Raw genomic sequence first — 17,597 nt, forward strand, 5'->3', positions numbered from 1 at the left:
CACACTAGCTAAACGTGCTGGACTTTGGGTGTGACATATGAGTACATGTTGTACTGTTACTACTTTTACATGTACTTGAGTAAACTCTTTGCACTGTAACTACTTTAACTCGAGTACAATAGTTTAGTACTCTGGTAGCACCGATGTAAATATAAAACTAGACGTATAAATTACAAATGTTGATTATTCTTCATAATATAATATCTATTTGTGTACAGTAATGTGATCCAGTTTCTTGTACCAGTCAGGCTGGCTAGGAGAGTCGCAAACGCCGCTTCCACAGATCTACAAATCACGCGGATTACGCCAGCACTGTCTTTCACGTGTGCCCATCCCAGCCACCGTACATGTACATGTACACGAAAGCTGCAGTGAGAGCGCACGGCTTTCCACGCTAGGACACCCAGCAGACACACCATGGCGTCCGCGCAGGCTTGCACTCCCTTTATATACGCTTTTATTTATTGCTTGCTGTTTGCTGAGGTGTTTTGTGATGGCGACGCAGAGGACGAGCACGCAAAGCACACTTACACGGTGGAAATGTTCAATGAGGCAGTGCCCACCGCACCGCACTTTGTCATGTTTTACGCCCCGTGGTGAGTACACTATACAAGTTTTGTAAGGGCCAACGATACATAATTGACGGCCGATTTTAACACGGAATGCTGTTAAATATATGTATTAGTTTATGACTATATAAGAGTCAACGGCAAGATAGTTAGCACAAGGGTTAGCCAGTTTCTGTTAGCTCGGTTAGCTTCCAAGCCAGTAGCGAAGAGAGCTATCTTAAGCGAGCTTTTCAATTAATTCAAGTAATTGTTGTCGACTGTAGTGCTTGGTGGTAATTATTAAAGATAGCTTAAGTAATCTAAGTAGTAGTTTTTCAACGGGTAAATAATGTAGCTTAAAGTTGGGAGGTTGAGCTGACGTGGCACCCGGCGACTGTTACTGTGGGGTTTCAAGTATGTGGAACGCGGGCTCAAAGGAGACTTCGTCATACTGTATGAACGGGCACATAATACACGTTTGTTGCGCCTGTTATCGAATAAGAAGAGCAACAGTTTAACCTAATCGTTGTCGTGTACAGGTGCGGCCATTGTAAAAGGTTGCAGCCAACGTGGAATGAATTAGCAGATAAATACAACGGTATGGATGAACCCCCGGCCTATGTGGTCAAGGTGGACTGTGTCCAAGACACCAAGTTCTGCTCCAATGAGCACGGCGTCAGGGGCTACCCCACGTAAGTACTGCATCCTTCTCATTCATAGCAATTAGGGGGATTTGTTGTAAATTAGATTTTAGTGTGGGAAAAGGGTAGTGGTTCTTTTAGAGTTGGGACACCATGGAAAGATTCTGGTCACAGAATCATTTAATCATCTTTATTATGTAGGTGGATGGGCTCTTGAGAAATGTGTGTTAGTGCAGATGAAATTGGGTTTGTCCAAGTAGGTGTGTGTGGTCTAAACAATCGGAACACATGCAATTACAAACAATGCCAAGTAAAGCAGCCCAATAGCACTCACATGACACAAATCAAGGCATGCTAAGAGACAGACAAGTGAGCAAACATGCTAGTCAGTGAGCCAGTTGGCAAACAATTACTAGCACATGGCTCAGAAGTGTCCTCTTAATCACACCACATCTAACAAACTAGCTTTCATTTAGCTCCCAACACAGCATAAATAAAGCAACAGCAAACACTCCTAATGCACAAAATCGTCAAACTCACCTTGTTGAGTCATACAAAGCACACCAAGGATGGACACCCAACATGGGAAGCAAGCTCATACTAGCAAAACTGCTACCAGTGCTCAGCTAGTTCCTTTGTAAGAAGGTTGCATTCAGGTGCATCACGTACCTCCCAGGAACAAGTTGCTGCTGCGTTCATGGACACTTGGACATCACAGAAAAAGGCTACAAATGTTCTACAAACAGACATACATAACAGACATCAATGTTACTCAAATAGATTTTCAGACAGAGCCGCCCCCAACTGTCCGTATGGCAGTTGTAAGCAATGAGAAAGTCTAGGTGCTGGTGTCGTCATCAGCTGTTTCTTCAAGAGGCGGGAGCAGAATGAGGCGAGCCACTGGACGACAATAGGTGCGATTTCTCACTTGAACACTGGCTTTGCGGATGCGTCCATCGTTTCCTCGATGGGTTTGAATAATCCTTCCCACAGGCCACGGTGGTGGAGCAGCTCTAACCGATGGTTGTGGCGTAGTGCTTCTTGAGCCTATAACTGAGACCGCTCTCCGCTGGGAAAGGAAGCTAGTTGTGTCAGCAATGGCCATGGTCCATTGAACCATGAACCTCAGGTATATCTTGAAGCAGTTGGCGCCCATGTGAAAGTCGAAAGGGCCGACGTGAAGGAGCAGGTGACTGGTAACCTGACGCACTCCTAGCTCTGGTTGTTCACCGTATTGTCCTACAGGAAGTGAGGAGGCTTGGGCGCCAGGCAGCTGAGAGGGAAGGAGAGTGACATCATATTGGGCCAAGTGCTATGGAAGACGACGATCTCTCTTGGGTCTGACAGACGGCTGCTGTGAATCAACATGTGATGACTCCATAGTGTTCAATAGTGGGACTCTGTCGAGCTCGAAGGACCAATGTTGGAAAGGGGTAGTGGTTCTTTCAGAGTTGGGACACCATGGAAAGATTCCGCTCAGAGAATCATTTAATCATCTTTATTATGTAGGTGGACGGGCTCTTTAGAAATGTGTGTTAGTGCAGATGAAATTGGGTTTGTCCAAATGAGTGGATTTGTCCAAGTAGGTGTGTGTCCAAAGGCTTGTATTTGTGTGGTCTAAACAATAGGAACACATGCAATTACAAACAATGCCAAGTAAAGCAGCCCAATAGCACTCACATGACAAAAATAAAGGCATGCACAGTACACATATCAAGTGATGCTAAGAGATAAAGTGAGAGCAAACATGCTAGTCAGTGAGCCAGTTAGCAAACAATTACAAGCACATGGCTCAGACGTGTATTCTTAATCACACCACATCCAACAAACTAGCTTTCATTTAGCTCCCAACACAGCATAAATCATGCAACAGCAAACACTCCTAATGCACAAAATAATCATCAAACTCACCTTGTAGAGTCATACAAAGCACACCAAGGATGGACACGTCATACTCAACATGGGAAGCAAGCTCATACTAGCAAAGCTGCTACCAGTGCTCAGCTAGTTCCTTTTGTAAGAAGGTTGCATTCAGGTGCATCACGTACCTCTCAGGAACAAGTTGCTGCTGCGTTCATGGACACTTGGACATCACAGAAAAAGGCTACAAATGTTCTACTTATAACAGTAACATCAATGTTACACAAATAGACTTTCAGACATTTAGAAAATGCATTTTTTAAGAAGATATACAGCAAATCCTCAGAATTTCTGTCTATTTGTTTTGTTCATAACTGAAGTACTATACTATTTATTTGCTCCGATGTTTTCACAATTTCCACCAAAAAGAACACTTTACACTACTTTTACTCACTAACAATAATACTAACTAATATATAGTTTGGTTTATAAATATATTTTTAACTTAATTTTTTTTCATTTCATGTAATAATTATATTACTATTTTAATATAGAAAAATACATAAAACAGAAAAAACAAATCATAAGAATATTAGTACAGTAAATAATAGTACATACTAACAGTACATACATAAAAATATTGTTTTTTTTCCATAACAACTTTCAATTGAATCCTGAAAATAAGAAAACTCACCTTTTTAATGTAAAATGTTGTGTTCTTTATCGTATTTATAAATGCTACATTGCTACATACAGAAAACTGTAAAGATTAGAACTGACAATGAAATATGGATGTGGAAGATTGAGTTCCTCTCTTGTTGTAAGTAAAAAAATATATTTATACTGTATATGATTTCATGCACATTGCCATTTCCAGTGTGTGTTTGTGTCCCTGGTAGGCTGAAGTTCTTTAAACCAGAGCAGGAAGCAGTCAAGTACCAAGGGCCAAGGACTCTGGAGAGTCTGGAGAACTGGATGCTGAAGATGCTCGAGGCAGAGCCTTCTGTAAGCGTGGTGTCCATTCTACAAACCAAGCCATGTTGGAAATGTTCTGACGTTTCTCCTTGTTCTGCTCCCTGCAAGGATCCAGAGGTGGAACCGGAGCCAGCGACTCCTCCGGTGGCCAAGGACGGCCTCTATGAGCTCACCGCTGCCAACTTTAAGGAACACGTTTCCAAAGGTATGATGAGCTGTTAATAATGGATGGAGGAGGTTTCAGTTGGAGGGCTTGCTCGTCAGGTTCTGTCTTTTGTGAGAAATGAAATCCCGTAATTGTCATAATTGTGGATGGCTAGGGTATGACAGGCATTTTTCTTTATGGGTCCTGCCTTCACATCTTGGCAGCAGTAAGTGTTGTGTAATTGGTTGCGTGTAAACTGTGTAGGAGGGTGTGCATTTGCGTTTATAACTCAGTGGGTGTCAACCTATAAACCACTGCAGGACAGCATTATATGCTGGAGTGTACGGTACACCCCACACATTCCACCGTGCTTTTTATTATAGCTCCTCAAAGAACAATATCACAGGAATGATGGGCCTTAGAGTAGTCAAGGTACAGCAAAGCATGCTGGGAGCCGGCGTCACTCTTAATACTTCATGCCGCCCAGACTCTAGCACCATTGGGCGTCCCATTAAAGGTCCGAGGTGGAAATATGGCAGAGTAATATTTCAGTTCTTAATCACCACTGCCATCTTTGAGGCGTGTTTGGGCTCGTTATCATGTTGTAAAACGGCCACACAGCCCATTTTCTGTTTCGGTGTCATAGTACATGTTAGTATTCATGTTTCCCCTTAGTGAACCACAGCTCACCACTGCAGACAGCACTCATGCAGGCCCACACCATGTCAAAATGATCTTCACTGATATTGCCAGCCATTTAGACAATAATGGCTGTGGTGAGGGCAACTCTATACTGCTATACAAACTGTACATTGACTACTTAAAACTACTTAATACTGTAATAAAAATGCTGCTGAAATGTGAGGGGTGGCCTCCTTTTTAATGGTATTATATTCAAATCCATGTTGTCTTCCTTTGCTCAGGTGCACATTTTGTCAAGTTCTACGCCCCGTGGTGCGGCCACTGTAAAGCCCTGGCTCCAACCTGGGAGCAGCTGGCTTCCACCTTGGAGAACTCTGATGAAATCAAAATAGGAAAGGTGGGCTCTTCTCACTATCACATCATTGTTGGTCATATGATAGCAATTGACAGCCTCAGTGACCTAGAAAGTCACTGAGGCTGTAATACAGTAATGTCTTTTTCACATTATAATATAGTCACTAAGCCATGACGTCTCATCCAATGTTGTTTTACTGTAGTTGGACTGCACACAGCACTACGAAGTGTGTTCTACCTTCAAAGTGCGTGGGTATCCCACTCTGCTCTTCTTCAATGGAGGTGAAAAGGTACGTGAGGACTCAGCATGGCCTTGCGAGAATTTAGTAGGAAATGGTACAAACCTTGAATGGAAGCTTCCAAGTCGAGCGTACTTCCTTCACACTTCAAAACAGACATCGATGTCATAACACATTGACATTGATCTGTTGTATTTCCACAACAAACCAGATTAATGTCGACATCCAGAAAGGAGAATGTCAGCGAAGAAGAGAAAATGCTATGTTGTTAGCTTCTTATTGTACTGAGTAGCCAGGGCACACACATGTACATTTTGGGCTTCTTCTCTTTAAAGACAACACAAACTTATGTTCGTAACATTTCCAATTGTATACTTTTTCAACTGTACTCTTACTACCACAATATCACACCTTAGCATACACTCGATCACAAAAAATAACCCACAAATACATGCTAGATTCAGTTTATAAATTTGTATAATAACATAAAAAAAATCACTATTGAGCCTTTACTTTTGTGATTTTATTTATTTTATTAGGTGGGCCTTGGAGGTAGTAAATTATAATACATGCAAATTAAATTGTTTTATTTTTAATATAAATGTACAAAAAAAAACATTACATGTTATATTTTTAATGCACATTTATACTGACAGTGCATTACCTTTTTTAGAAAAAAAAAAAGTCTATTTCCTATCATGCTGAAGGTGCTTACTGTGGTCATGTGTCTCTTCTTCTGCAGATAAGCGTCCAACAATACAAAGGAAAGAGAGACTTTGACACACTGAAAAAGTACGTGGAGGACCAACTGCAGGCTGCCAAGCAGGAGGCAGAAGCCAAGGAAGAACCCGAGGAGGAGCCCAAGGAAGAGCCTAAGGAGGAGGCCAATGAAGAAGCTAAGGAGCAAGCCGATGTAGAGGTGAATGTGACATAATTATTGAAAGAAAGCTCTCTCTCCTCCGCGTCAGTCATATTTTGGGATGTTCTGAGGATCACAAACACATCATCTGTTTGTCTCCTGTGTACAGTCCAACGTCTTGATCCTGACAGAGGAAAACTTTGAAGAGAGCATCGCCAAAGGCATCACCTTTGTGAAATTCTTTGCGCCATGGTAGGATCAACTTCACTGTTTTCATCATTTGTCATTCACAGTTTATTATATTTGGCTAACACAACAGTGTCATTTCCTCAATGGAGTCCATTTAAAAACTCCCTGTGCATTGAAGGGCATTTATTTGGACACTTGGATGTTGTAAATTTTCTGCTTCGCATAAGACAATCTTATATTATAAAGGAGTCTTACTTCCTATAGTACTAGTATTACTATAGTGTCAGTGCTAGTATTAGTGCGTCTTTGTGATGGTGTGCTGCTGTGCAGGTGTGGCCACTGCTTAAGGCTCGCTCCAGTCTGGGAGGATCTCTCCAACAAGGACTTTGCTGGTCTCACAGACGTCAAGGTTGCCAAAGTGGACTGCACTGTGGAGCGCACCCTCTGCAACAAGTACTCTGTAAGTACACAACGCTCAAACCACCCGCATTTGTTAGTCATAGTTGCTGCATATTTCTGAATGAATATTGCTGGAATTTGGCAGTGGGGTTAAAATAACCCAAAACTCTTAAATGTTAGATGGTATTTTTATAGCAGTTTTTGGGAAGCTGAATTTTTGTCTTTAGGCCTTCAAGTGTGAGGTTTTCAGAAAGGAACTAGAAAAGCACTTGTGATTTACACCATAAATATTAGTTGTACATTTATTTATATATTTTATCTACATATTTAGATTCCTTGACCACGAAAACATACCATTAGCAGTTGGATTCATAATGATATCAATATTAGTTCAGTAGTTATTCACAAAAAAGGCAGTTTTGTTCTTGCTCCATAGCGTTTGAAGCTTCAACAAATTTCCGACAATTCCTGAAAATGTCATCGAAATCCATTCAGAACATTATTTTGAAGACAAACTGAAGAACTTGTTTGCATGCAGCTGCTAATACTAGACAGTCTTTGCAAAGGAGCTCAGGAAAGTTGGGATTGTTTGACATGTAGTTGTAGGACATCCCCATCAATAGCGACTTACCATGAAGAAGAACATAGTTCCGCTTAGTTGCTGGGGACAATTAAGTAAAAAGTTTGGCTTCTCAAAACAATATGCCTTCAAAAGATTAATACATTTGCATCACAAAAATGCCTTCTAGAAAAAAAAATAGACCTCACCAAACGCTCAGCGTTATATTTGTCTCCCGCCGTATCCCTGCGCATGTGACGAAGACGCTCACATCTTCTTCCGTGATGGAGCGCCACGGCCATCTTGTTTACGCATGTGTTCCACAGTGAAAGAAGATGCGAGTGGCATGAACGTGCAGGGGTACGGCGGGAGACAAATATAACGCAAAGCGTTTTGTGAGGTCTGATTTTTTTTTTTTTCCCTAGAATGCATTTTTGTGATGCAAATGTATTAATCTTTTGAAGGCATATTGTTTTGAGAAGCCAAACTCTTTACTTACTTGTCCCCAGCAACTAAGCGGAACTACGTTCTTCTTGGCAGAAATCTGGCCAGAACAGGGCTTAGGGGACCAAGTGGGGGTAGTCGCCGTTAACGGACTACACTGCTGATGGGGATGTCATACAACTTCATGTCAAACAATCCCAACGATTCCTTTGAGCAATCATAGTGCTAAAATGTGACCAATTTTCATCTTGTCGTTTTCCCCTTCAGGTTCAAGGGTACCCCACCCTGATTATCTTCCGTGCAGGGAAGCAAGGGAACGAGTACAACGGCAGTCGGGACCTGGAGAGCCTGCACAGCTTCGTGCTGCAGCAGGCAAGGGACGAGCTGTAAGGATGCGATGGCTCCGCCCACACAGCATTTTGTGGCCTCTGCATGTCCTGCACCAGCCTAACCCTTTCGGTTCAGGGGTGTCTCGGGTATGTGAATGTATTTTTCATTGATCCACTAAAGCGGGGGCGGGGGGTTTCCAAACCACTTCAAGCTTCTGACTTGGGTTCTGTATTCTTCCACTTGTATCCATGGGGTCTGTTCTACATAAGCCATTCATTGATGATGCGGTACTCAGAAGGCTCGTGAAGCAGCCATACCTCTTTTTCGGACTTCTCAGGGACACGCCCCCACTCAGCTTCTAGGCCTGGACCAATGCTGCCATATTGCCATTATGTAACATTCTACGTTTTAAAAGGACGTGTTTTCTGTTGCTCAGTGGGGTCAAAGCACTGAACTAGCGACGAGTGTTTCTCCGTATTTACACAGCGGGTAGATGAGATTTGATGCACACCGGCTACAAACACACAGCAGTTTCGTTAGTGACTCTTTACAAGGAAGTCCAGTGACACTTTTTTCTTGTTTTTTTCCTCCCCCCACTCGTGGGTTGTGCACCGCCCATGGATTTGTACAAAAAAAATAATGGCAAATTGTAACATTTCATAATAAAAACTCCAAAATAGGTTTTGTTCTCATCTTTTATAGTAAGGTGTAATTTATTTTTCTTAATAAAAGGTGCAATAAATAAACAGAATGTACAAGTATTTACACAAAAACAGTCTAAACATGATCACAAATGTAAACAGCAGCTTACCAGAGGTATATTTTGTATTTGCTAGTCGGCACAAAAGGTATTTAGATTATTATTATTATTGCTATTAGACTTTGTTCCACAGTAACCTTGCTGAAAAAGCAAAAAGATGTTTGGAGCATGTCAGACGTATAAAGATGTATTATTTGCGTGTTTGGACCAGAACATCACATTTAGCCGCAACATGCATCATGTTGAACGTGCAAATATTGACAGGGAGGCTGCTAAAATAGCCTGCGGACACTTGGGGTTTTAGTCTGTGTCATATTTTGGGAGTGTAAATATGACTTGAAGCAAACACAGCAGGGAAACGGAACAACAAAAAAAAACATTTAACTGCAAATTAGCATCAATTTCACTTGTTGAACAGAATTAATTTGATTGCCTCGGTCAACTCACCAGAATCAGAGGTGATCTTGTCCAATTCCTGAGAGCGGGATCGTCTTCTGGATGGACTTTGTGCTCATAAGACCTGATAAGAACTTTATGGCCACTGGGAGATGAACGTGTCATAAGATGAAATGACCACTTTCACTACGCCCTAAGTGAGAATGATGGGAAAGGTGCCTCATTAACAGACGTCCATGAAGTACACATTCCACATGGAGACCACGGCCCCCATTAAATGCTTGCTTTCCAACTATCCAAGTTGGACTTGAGATTACTGCAGTGTCTCCTTGAGGCCATCGGGAGGGTCAGTGGCACCCACAGGCCCGCACCACCATGTTCTTATATTTCTTCAAAATAACGTTGGAGTTGTCGTCAAAGTAGAGCACTGAGATGGCGTGGAGCTTGGTGGGGGCGCAGCAGGGCTTGGGGACGTTCTCAGGGTTCATCAGGTGCACCTGAAAGAAGAGCGTGGTCATGCGATGATGAGAAGGTGGATCATCGTTGGCATGCATAGTGGACGATACATGTTTGGTCTTACCAGCGTCTGCACGATGGCATGGTTGGTGGCGTTCATGTGGGCGTTGAGGGGGAAGGAGCACTCTCCGTCGCAGTAGTTGGCGGCGTAGCCTTCGGGAGCGATGATCCAGTCCTAAAAAGGAACACACGAGAAGAGTCATGACGGAAAATAACCTTCAGAAATTACACATGAATGCTGAAAAATGAAAGTGACTGAATTCAAATAAGACTTTTAACATCCCAATATGTCATAGCAGTAATAATATTGTTGCCCCCTAGTGGTTGTACATAGCATAATGGACCTACAGCTGCTGTTTTGAGATCTTCTGCTAAAACATCAGTCAAAGATCATCTACAGGACAGGAGTGCTCTCCTATTCTGAAGAACCTACTGCAAAAACACCACTCAAAGATCCTTAAATGACAGGAGCGCTCTGCTGTTTTTAGGACCTACTTGCAACAGAGCTAATCAAAGATCCTCTAAATGTCACAACTTGAAGGTACGTCACTTTTGAATGACGTACCGCAAAAATGCTAGCCGTAGACCGTCAAAGATCACCTATAAGACAGGAGTGTGCTCTTCAGTTTTTAATGATCTGTGAAAATGCTTGTCAGAGCTCCTCTATAAGAGACAGAAGTGATCTCTATTTAGGACCGACCGCAAAAAAGCTAGTCAAAGATCCTCTAAATGGGACAAGAGCGCACTTCACTTTTGAATCTAGTCCAAGATCATGGTTTCAGGTTCGGTTCGGTTTTGAACCATCTACTGCATGAAAAAAAGCTAGTCAAAGATCCTCTATGTGACAGGAGCTATTTTCTGTTTTTTACTATTGCAAAAAAAAAGGCTAGTCAAAGATCCTCTATACGACATGAGCTTTCTCCAATTCTGAAGGACCTACTGCAAAAACGGTAGTCAAAGATCTTCTACATTTGACAGGAGCACTCTTCAGTTCTGAACACTGACTGCATAAAGGCGAGTCAAAGATCCTCTACGTGTGTCACGTAGTGTCATGAGTGTTCTATTATGGAGGACCTGCTGCAAAAAAGCTAGTCAAAGATTGTCGATATTTAACAGGAGCACTCTTGTGTTTTGCACTGTAAAACTGCTATTCAAAGATCCTGTATTGTAGAAGGCAAATGTTGGGTACCTGCCAGCCCAGCTCTCGAAAGCTGACGTAGAGTTCGTGTCTTCTGCAGGCCGTCTTCTGATCGCTGCTGTTGTAGTCTGGGGGGAGGAGAAAGAGGAGCATAAATGGAGGTGTTTGTGTTGTTGTTGCAAGAACGAGTGAGTGAGTGAAGGTGACGCAGTCCAAGCTAAGGTCATGCAATACACGCGGGTGTGGATGCAGTGAAGGCGTAGATGATTACACTGTGCTGCTCCTGAACGCACCACCGATTGAGTTCATCAGCATTCAAATATTACGTTGGCTGCAGCACAAGAGGTGACGCAACCAAAACGCTTCCTCCTCCTCCTCCTAGTGTGGTTTGCTCTTAATGATCCTAACCGAGTCCACTTTGCTGCGTCTGAGCAGCAGGGGAGGTGGGCGGGGTCGGGGCCAGGTATTGGAGTCGAGGAGGTCATTGCTGGCGTGCGTCACCTTGCTGAAGTCAGGACGGCGACGCCGACTTTCCACTGACGCCTTCCAGCGTTCTTTCACTGAGAGGCTTCATGGTGAGCACGCAGCGCTCTGGTGGAGACAATGGCAGGAAGAAAACGGGGGCCGTGGCGCCGCTTTCAGTCCTGCTTTTGACCCAGGTGGGCATCACAGCCGCCTTTTCCACTGTCAAATCTATATTCTAACTGGGGGTGGTGGTCAGCGCCTTGTTTGGACCGCTGGCCTTGAATGCAACACAACAAAAGGCAAACAAACATGTCACGCTACTTCATGCTTGTGTGCCACGTTACACAAAAACAAGCTTTTGGGATACAGTCCACTTGCAATGGGGCAGTGACCCAGCAGATACTAGCATCAAATATTTTTTTTTTTTTTAGCATTTTTAGGCTTTTTAAAAACATGTATTTACAATTTTTATTTTTAGAAAGCATCCTTTGATTTGTCAATGTTGAAAATAAAAAGTTTATAATTTACTGTACCTAACCTGCAAGAGGATGGGACGTTAAGGAGGTTGCCTACAGCCACAGCTGTCAATGCAATTGTTTTGAACTTGCAGTTAATTACTAATTGGAGGTTCTTTGCTTTTGTCGCCCACACACCCGGCGACTATAGGAGTCCGTGTGGTGAAATAGGGGTGTGAATTGGCATAGAGATTTAATAAATATATTTATATTTCCAGCCTCATTTGTATTCTTCCCGAGTTCCTTCCTCTATGCAAAACATGGGGTTTCTGAATGACCATTGAATGCGTCTTAGGTGACATACAGTATGCTGCATTCAAGGACAGAGGAAAGAACCTGATGTGAACTTGGAGGCTTTTAAAATCCCACGTTAGCGGGAAGGTGAGACTTTTTATGGAGTTGATGTATGAGTCGTGACGAGGTCAAGCTGTTCTCGCGCGCGAGTAGGACAATCCCAACACAACAAGGGTCAAAAACACTTCAAAAGAAGCAGTCCAAATTGCAGCAGATGGCAAAATCGGACAAATCAGTTGTCAGTCAGTAGCAAAGAGTAGCAGCAAGAAGCCGTCAGTGAGTGGAGTGTTTTGGCGGAATAAAGCTGATATTTACAGTGGGCTTTCATTGAGTGTAAAAGGCGCAGATTTGCGGTGCCCATAAACCACGTCTCCCCCCTTCCTGCCAGTAAAAATTTAACGCCGCACAGCTACTGCCGAGCTCCGTCTCCCGTGAGCCCTCCATTCATTGCTTTTTCCTTTACCTAACCGACAGCAAGCGCTGGAAAGAAAGCGTGTAATATTCATCTTTAGCAAGACACAGCAAGCGTGACAGAAGCAGCTTTAAAGGCCTCATTTACTGGCATTTACTTGTTTTCATCAACCTTTCAACAACTTGCTCAAGCACGTAGTCACCATGCATTTGGACAATTCTGTACAATTAACAATTTTGCCTCAAAAGTTGCATTTTTTTTTTTTGTACATATACGATTTTACAAAAATAATGCCAGCATACCTAAAAAAAAAAAAAAAAAAAAAAAAAACACCACTAGGTGGCAGTATCGCACCATCTTCAAAGGGTGAGTAGTTTTACTTTATTTCAGTTTTATTGTACTGGACTCTACCAACTTCCCCTCACACGCTTATGACAGTACGGAATTTTAGAACGCTGCCTGGACCGTTGAAATACTTGTTCAATGTTGCTGCCAATCATAAGAGAATACCTTGAAATGTTTTGGAATATTTTTCTATGTTCAATTTGAACAAGCTGTGTCGCTATGCAAACTTTTACGGTCCTGTTTGATTTTTTTTTTTTTTTTTAAGTTTTCTTTAACATTTTTAAAAGTTTACATAGCAGCATATTTAGAAAAATTTAAGTTAATAAATTGAAAAAACAATTAGAGAAATTACAGTACTGTGACTTATTTTTTTAACCCTTTAAAAGTTAACATAGCAGCATAATAAAAAAACAAATATTATATGTATATATACATATGTATTATATGTATATATACATATGTATTATATATATATATACATATGTATTATATGTATATATACATATGTATTATATATATATATACATATATATATATATATATATATATATATATATATATATATATATATATATATATATATATTACAGTACTGTCTTTAACCCTTCAAAATTGTATATAGTTGCATATTCTTTAAGAAAAAAAATATATATATAATTTCATGACAGTTTGATTTACTAATTTTCTTTCCATTTTTCCTTTAACTTTTTAAAAATGTACATAGCGGAATAATTTTTATTTTATTATTATTATTTTTTTTTTTACAAATTCACAAAAATAAATAATGAATAGAATTACAGTACAGTGACTTATTTTGGAAAGTTTTTTAACCCTTTAAAAGTTGACATAGTGGCATTATTTTTTTATGAAAATAATTAAGTACGATGACTTATTTATTTTTTAAAGATGTTTTAACCCTTTAACAGTTTACATTGCATCATTTTTTAAAAAAATTAAAAATAATAAATATAATTACAGTATTGTTTGACTCATTTCATTGTTTAAAAATGATTCCTTGAATCCTAAAAGAAAAAAAGAAAAAAAATACATGAAGTCAAAAACAGTACTGTAAGTATGTTTGTTTTGGTCTGAAGTTGTTTTAAAATACTTTAGTAGTTTTTGGGACGCTGACATTTTCTGTCAGTTGGGACAAATATATGTGGATATTTAAAAAGAATAAAGTTTTTATGCCAGTGTAAATGACATGCCAATGGGGAATTAGTTAAAAAATGAAAGCCAATTTGAGTTGGCTTGTGTGTATTTGATATTGAATCCAGAGTACTGGATTCAGTTGTGTGAAAATCAATAAATGTCTTTCCAAACGACGGTGCTGTTTTTGGATTTTTCTTTCCTTTTGCTTGACCACCTATTCGGATGTGAAGTATATTGCTATGGTTACTGCCAAGCACCAGGGGAAAGAATATGAACGTTTCTTTTCATGTATTGATTTATTCCAATGCTGCTTGTGTCAGTGTTGGAGTGATTGAGAAACGATACGTCAACTTTGAAGTTTGGCATAAAGGTGTGAACACGCAGGGCGCCATTCACCAAGCATCACCTCCAGCTAGCCCCTTCTGTCAGGAGGAACGCTCTAGAAATAACTTTTAATCACACGCCCTTCCAAAAACACAGTTTGGACTTTACAGGCAGGGTGTTCCGTCTTAAAGGAGACTGTGTGTATAGAAACTACGTGAACTCTGCGTCCCACCCGGAAGTGCGTGGCGGAGGCCTTGACGTCTGATGGCGTGTCTCCTCCCTAAGACTTTATCTTCCTTCCTGTCTTTCATCACAGAGGTTATTAAACCCTGCCAGGGAGCTGCGCCGCGTCTAATTACTGCATTGGTAAACAAAAGGCAATGGGGGGGCGGGGACGGAGCGAGGAGAAGGCTGGAAAAAAACACAGCTGGGCCGAGCGCCGTGTTATTATAATTCTTCAAGCGATACCGTTAGCGTGGTCAGTCTTTTAGCTGCGCGGCTAATGACTGGCTAGGTCTAATTACAGGCCGCCCGCGTTCTGGAGGATGTTATATTTCTTCCCCGGATGCTTGTTCATTTCCCTTCACAGCCAGGAGCGGCAGCAGCAGGACGACGGTTAGCTTCCTGCGCCCACAAAGAACCCAAATTACGCTTAGACGTGTTGGATTGGTCTTTTGACTGCTACACGCCCCAAGTATAAGTAGTCAAAGATCCTCTATGACAGGAGCGCTAGGCTGTTCTTAACGATGGACTGCAAAAACGCAAGTCAAAGACCTCCTATATGATGGGAGTGCTGTGCTGTTTTTAAGGACCTACTGACAAAAACACACTATGATTGCTGTTTTTAAGGATCAACTGCAGAAAGTGAAAAGTCTGTTACAGGAGAGTTCTGCAGGTTTTGGGCATCTGCAGCATAAACACCAATCAAAGATCCTCTATATCTGCAGTGCTCTGCTGTTTTTGGGGACCGGCTACAAAATCAAAGATCGTCGATATAACAGGAGAGAGTTAAGCTGTGTTTAGGAGTCTGCTGCCAAAAACGCTGGTCAAAGATCCTCAATATGTCAGAGTGCTCTGCCGTTTTTGGTCATCTGTTGCAAAAATGCAAGTCAAAGACCTCCTACATGGCAGAAGTCTTCTGCTGTTTTTAGGAATCAGATGCAAAAATACAAGCCAAAGATTTTCTATATGTCACGAATGTTATGCTGTTTTTAAGGATCTCCTGCAAAAATGCAAGTCAAAGAGCTACTGTATGTGACAGAGATGCTCTGCTGTTTTTAAGGGCTGACTGACAAAAAAAAAATCTATATGCAGGAATGGTGTGCTGTTTTTAAGGATCTACTTTAAAAATTCAAGTAAAAAGTCAATTTTACAGGAGTGTTTTGAATCTGCAGTATAAACACCAGTAAAAGATCCTCCATTTGACAGAATGATCTGCTGTTTATAGGAATCTGATGCAAAAATGCATGACAAAGACATGACATGCTGCTGTTTTTTTGGGACCTGCTGCAAAATTGCTCATCCAGGATCCTCAGCATGACAGGAGAGTTATGCTGTTTTTAGGAGTTTGCCACGCGAGTCAAAGATCTTCTCTATGTCTTGGTGAGCACGATGGAGATACTGGATCTTTGCATGTTGACGTCTTGGCTGCGTGTTTAGAGACGCTGAAAGATGACGCGTCGCCCCAGTCTGAGGTGGAGCAGGTTTTCATCCAGGATGCTGCGTCCATCTTTCCTTCTATTCTGCTTCGTCTCCCAGTTCCTGCATGCTTCACTGCAGGGATGCTATTGGCCAGGTTTCCTCCAAACACGACGCCAAAGACTACAATCTTTGTCTCATCAGACCGGAACGTTTAGTTTCTTTAGTTTGGCAAACTCCAGGCGGGAATCTACCATCCAGGCCTGATTGGTGGACTGCTGCAGAGATGCTTGCCCTTCTGGAAGCTTCTCCTCTGTCCACACAGGAGCTCCGGAGCTCGGTTTAGACAGCCAGCCAGTTCTAGGGAGCGCGTCTCGGTGGTTCTACTCCAACATGTGGGATCTTACATAGACAGGCGTGTTCCAATAGGGGACATTTTTCAGAAAATAAGGGAAATGTAGTCTGGTCTGCCGCCATTTCAAGACGGCACTCCTCCCGACTCCTCGTCCATCCTCCCCGTCTCCCAGACACGGGGCTGGGGGACTCTCCTCACTTCCTGTGCCGCGTCGGATCTAAATATTTACACTCGCCGCCGTCCCGAGTGGCGAGGTGGGTGGGGCTCTTGATGTTGCGGGTTATGCAAAGTCCACATATTTAACGGATTGGCCTCGTTGGCCCACATTGTTCCAACTAACGTTCATATAACGCTAGCATAAAAGTACAATAAAGGAACTAGTACTGTCACCTAGTGGCCTTTTATAGGTACTGCTGGGATTGTCAGCATAAGACATGTGGAGTGTTTATTTACTATTAAGGACCTTTTATACTTTCTATTAATTTTATAGTTGTAGTGTTAGTTTGGAATGGTGACTATGTTATTATTATTATTATTATTATTATTATTTATTAGTAGTAGTGATGCTCTAAAATGAAAGAGTGATGAGTCGGGTAAGGATGTAGGGAGGATGACGCAGACTGACCTGCTTGGCCGGGCCCTCTGGACGTCTCCTGCGTCTGCGTGGATCGGTTCCGGTTCTGCTGGCGCTGACGCTTGCCGCCGGCGGAGCGGGCCGTGCGGGTGTGCACTTCGCTGACCTTGAAGAACGCCACCATGAAGGGCTGCTTCTCCAGAGCGCCGTCGCGACCGACGAGCCCGGCGTCTTTCGGGCTGATGCTTTGTCCTGGTTTTTTGGGAGAAATAGATCATTTTTCTTCTTTTGAACTGCAGCAGCCAGGTGTCCCAATACTTCAGACCACATGACATGTCGCAGAGTGGCTTTACCGCTGCTGGTCTCCACGCTGACCTGCAGGCCCAGGTTGTGCAACGGACTCATCACCCACAGGTTGCTGGTGGCCGTGATGTCAAACTCCAACCAGCCCTCCTCCAGGGCCCACAGCCGCCGAGACTCCAGCAGGAACAGGTCGGCTTCCCTGGGACACGAGGAGCCAGAGACGCTT

General features: G+C 42.3%; 2 protein-coding genes across 2 annotated transcripts in view; one reads left to right on the top strand and one right to left on the bottom strand.

Moving 5' to 3' along the window:
- Positions 1 to 335: 335 nt before the first annotated feature.
- On the top strand, positions 336 to 13,418 carry txndc5 (thioredoxin domain containing 5). Its single transcript, XM_054765269.1, has 10 exons — positions 336 to 596; positions 1,088 to 1,240; positions 3,949 to 4,054; positions 4,133 to 4,229; positions 5,093 to 5,208; positions 5,369 to 5,455; positions 6,147 to 6,323; positions 6,433 to 6,515; positions 6,783 to 6,912; positions 8,122 to 13,418. The coding sequence occupies exons 1-10, from the start codon at positions 418 to 420 to the stop codon at positions 8,242 to 8,244; spliced, it is 1,251 nt and encodes a 416-aa protein (XP_054621244.1). The 5' UTR covers positions 336 to 417; the 3' UTR covers positions 8,245 to 13,418.
- bmp6 (bone morphogenetic protein 6) overlaps positions 8,784 to 17,597 on the bottom strand; it is a 38,534-nt gene continuing 29,720 nt past the window's right edge. The window contains exons 3-7 of the mRNA XM_054765268.1: positions 17,422 to 17,570; positions 17,120 to 17,320; positions 11,046 to 11,122; positions 9,921 to 10,031; positions 8,784 to 9,837 (exon numbers count right to left, since the gene is read on the bottom strand). Coding sequence (XP_054621243.1) covers positions 9,688 to 9,837; positions 9,921 to 10,031; positions 11,046 to 11,122; positions 17,120 to 17,320; positions 17,422 to 17,570 — 688 coding nt within the window. The 3' untranslated portion in view covers positions 8,784 to 9,687. The remainder of the gene's footprint in view (positions 9,838 to 9,920; positions 10,032 to 11,045; positions 11,123 to 17,119; positions 17,321 to 17,421; positions 17,571 to 17,597) is intronic.

The sequence above is a fragment of the Dunckerocampus dactyliophorus genome, chromosome 21 (genome assembly GCF_027744805.1).
Source record: "Dunckerocampus dactyliophorus isolate RoL2022-P2 chromosome 21, RoL_Ddac_1.1, whole genome shotgun sequence".
Lineage (NCBI taxonomy): Eukaryota > Metazoa > Chordata > Actinopteri > Syngnathiformes > Syngnathidae > Dunckerocampus > Dunckerocampus dactyliophorus.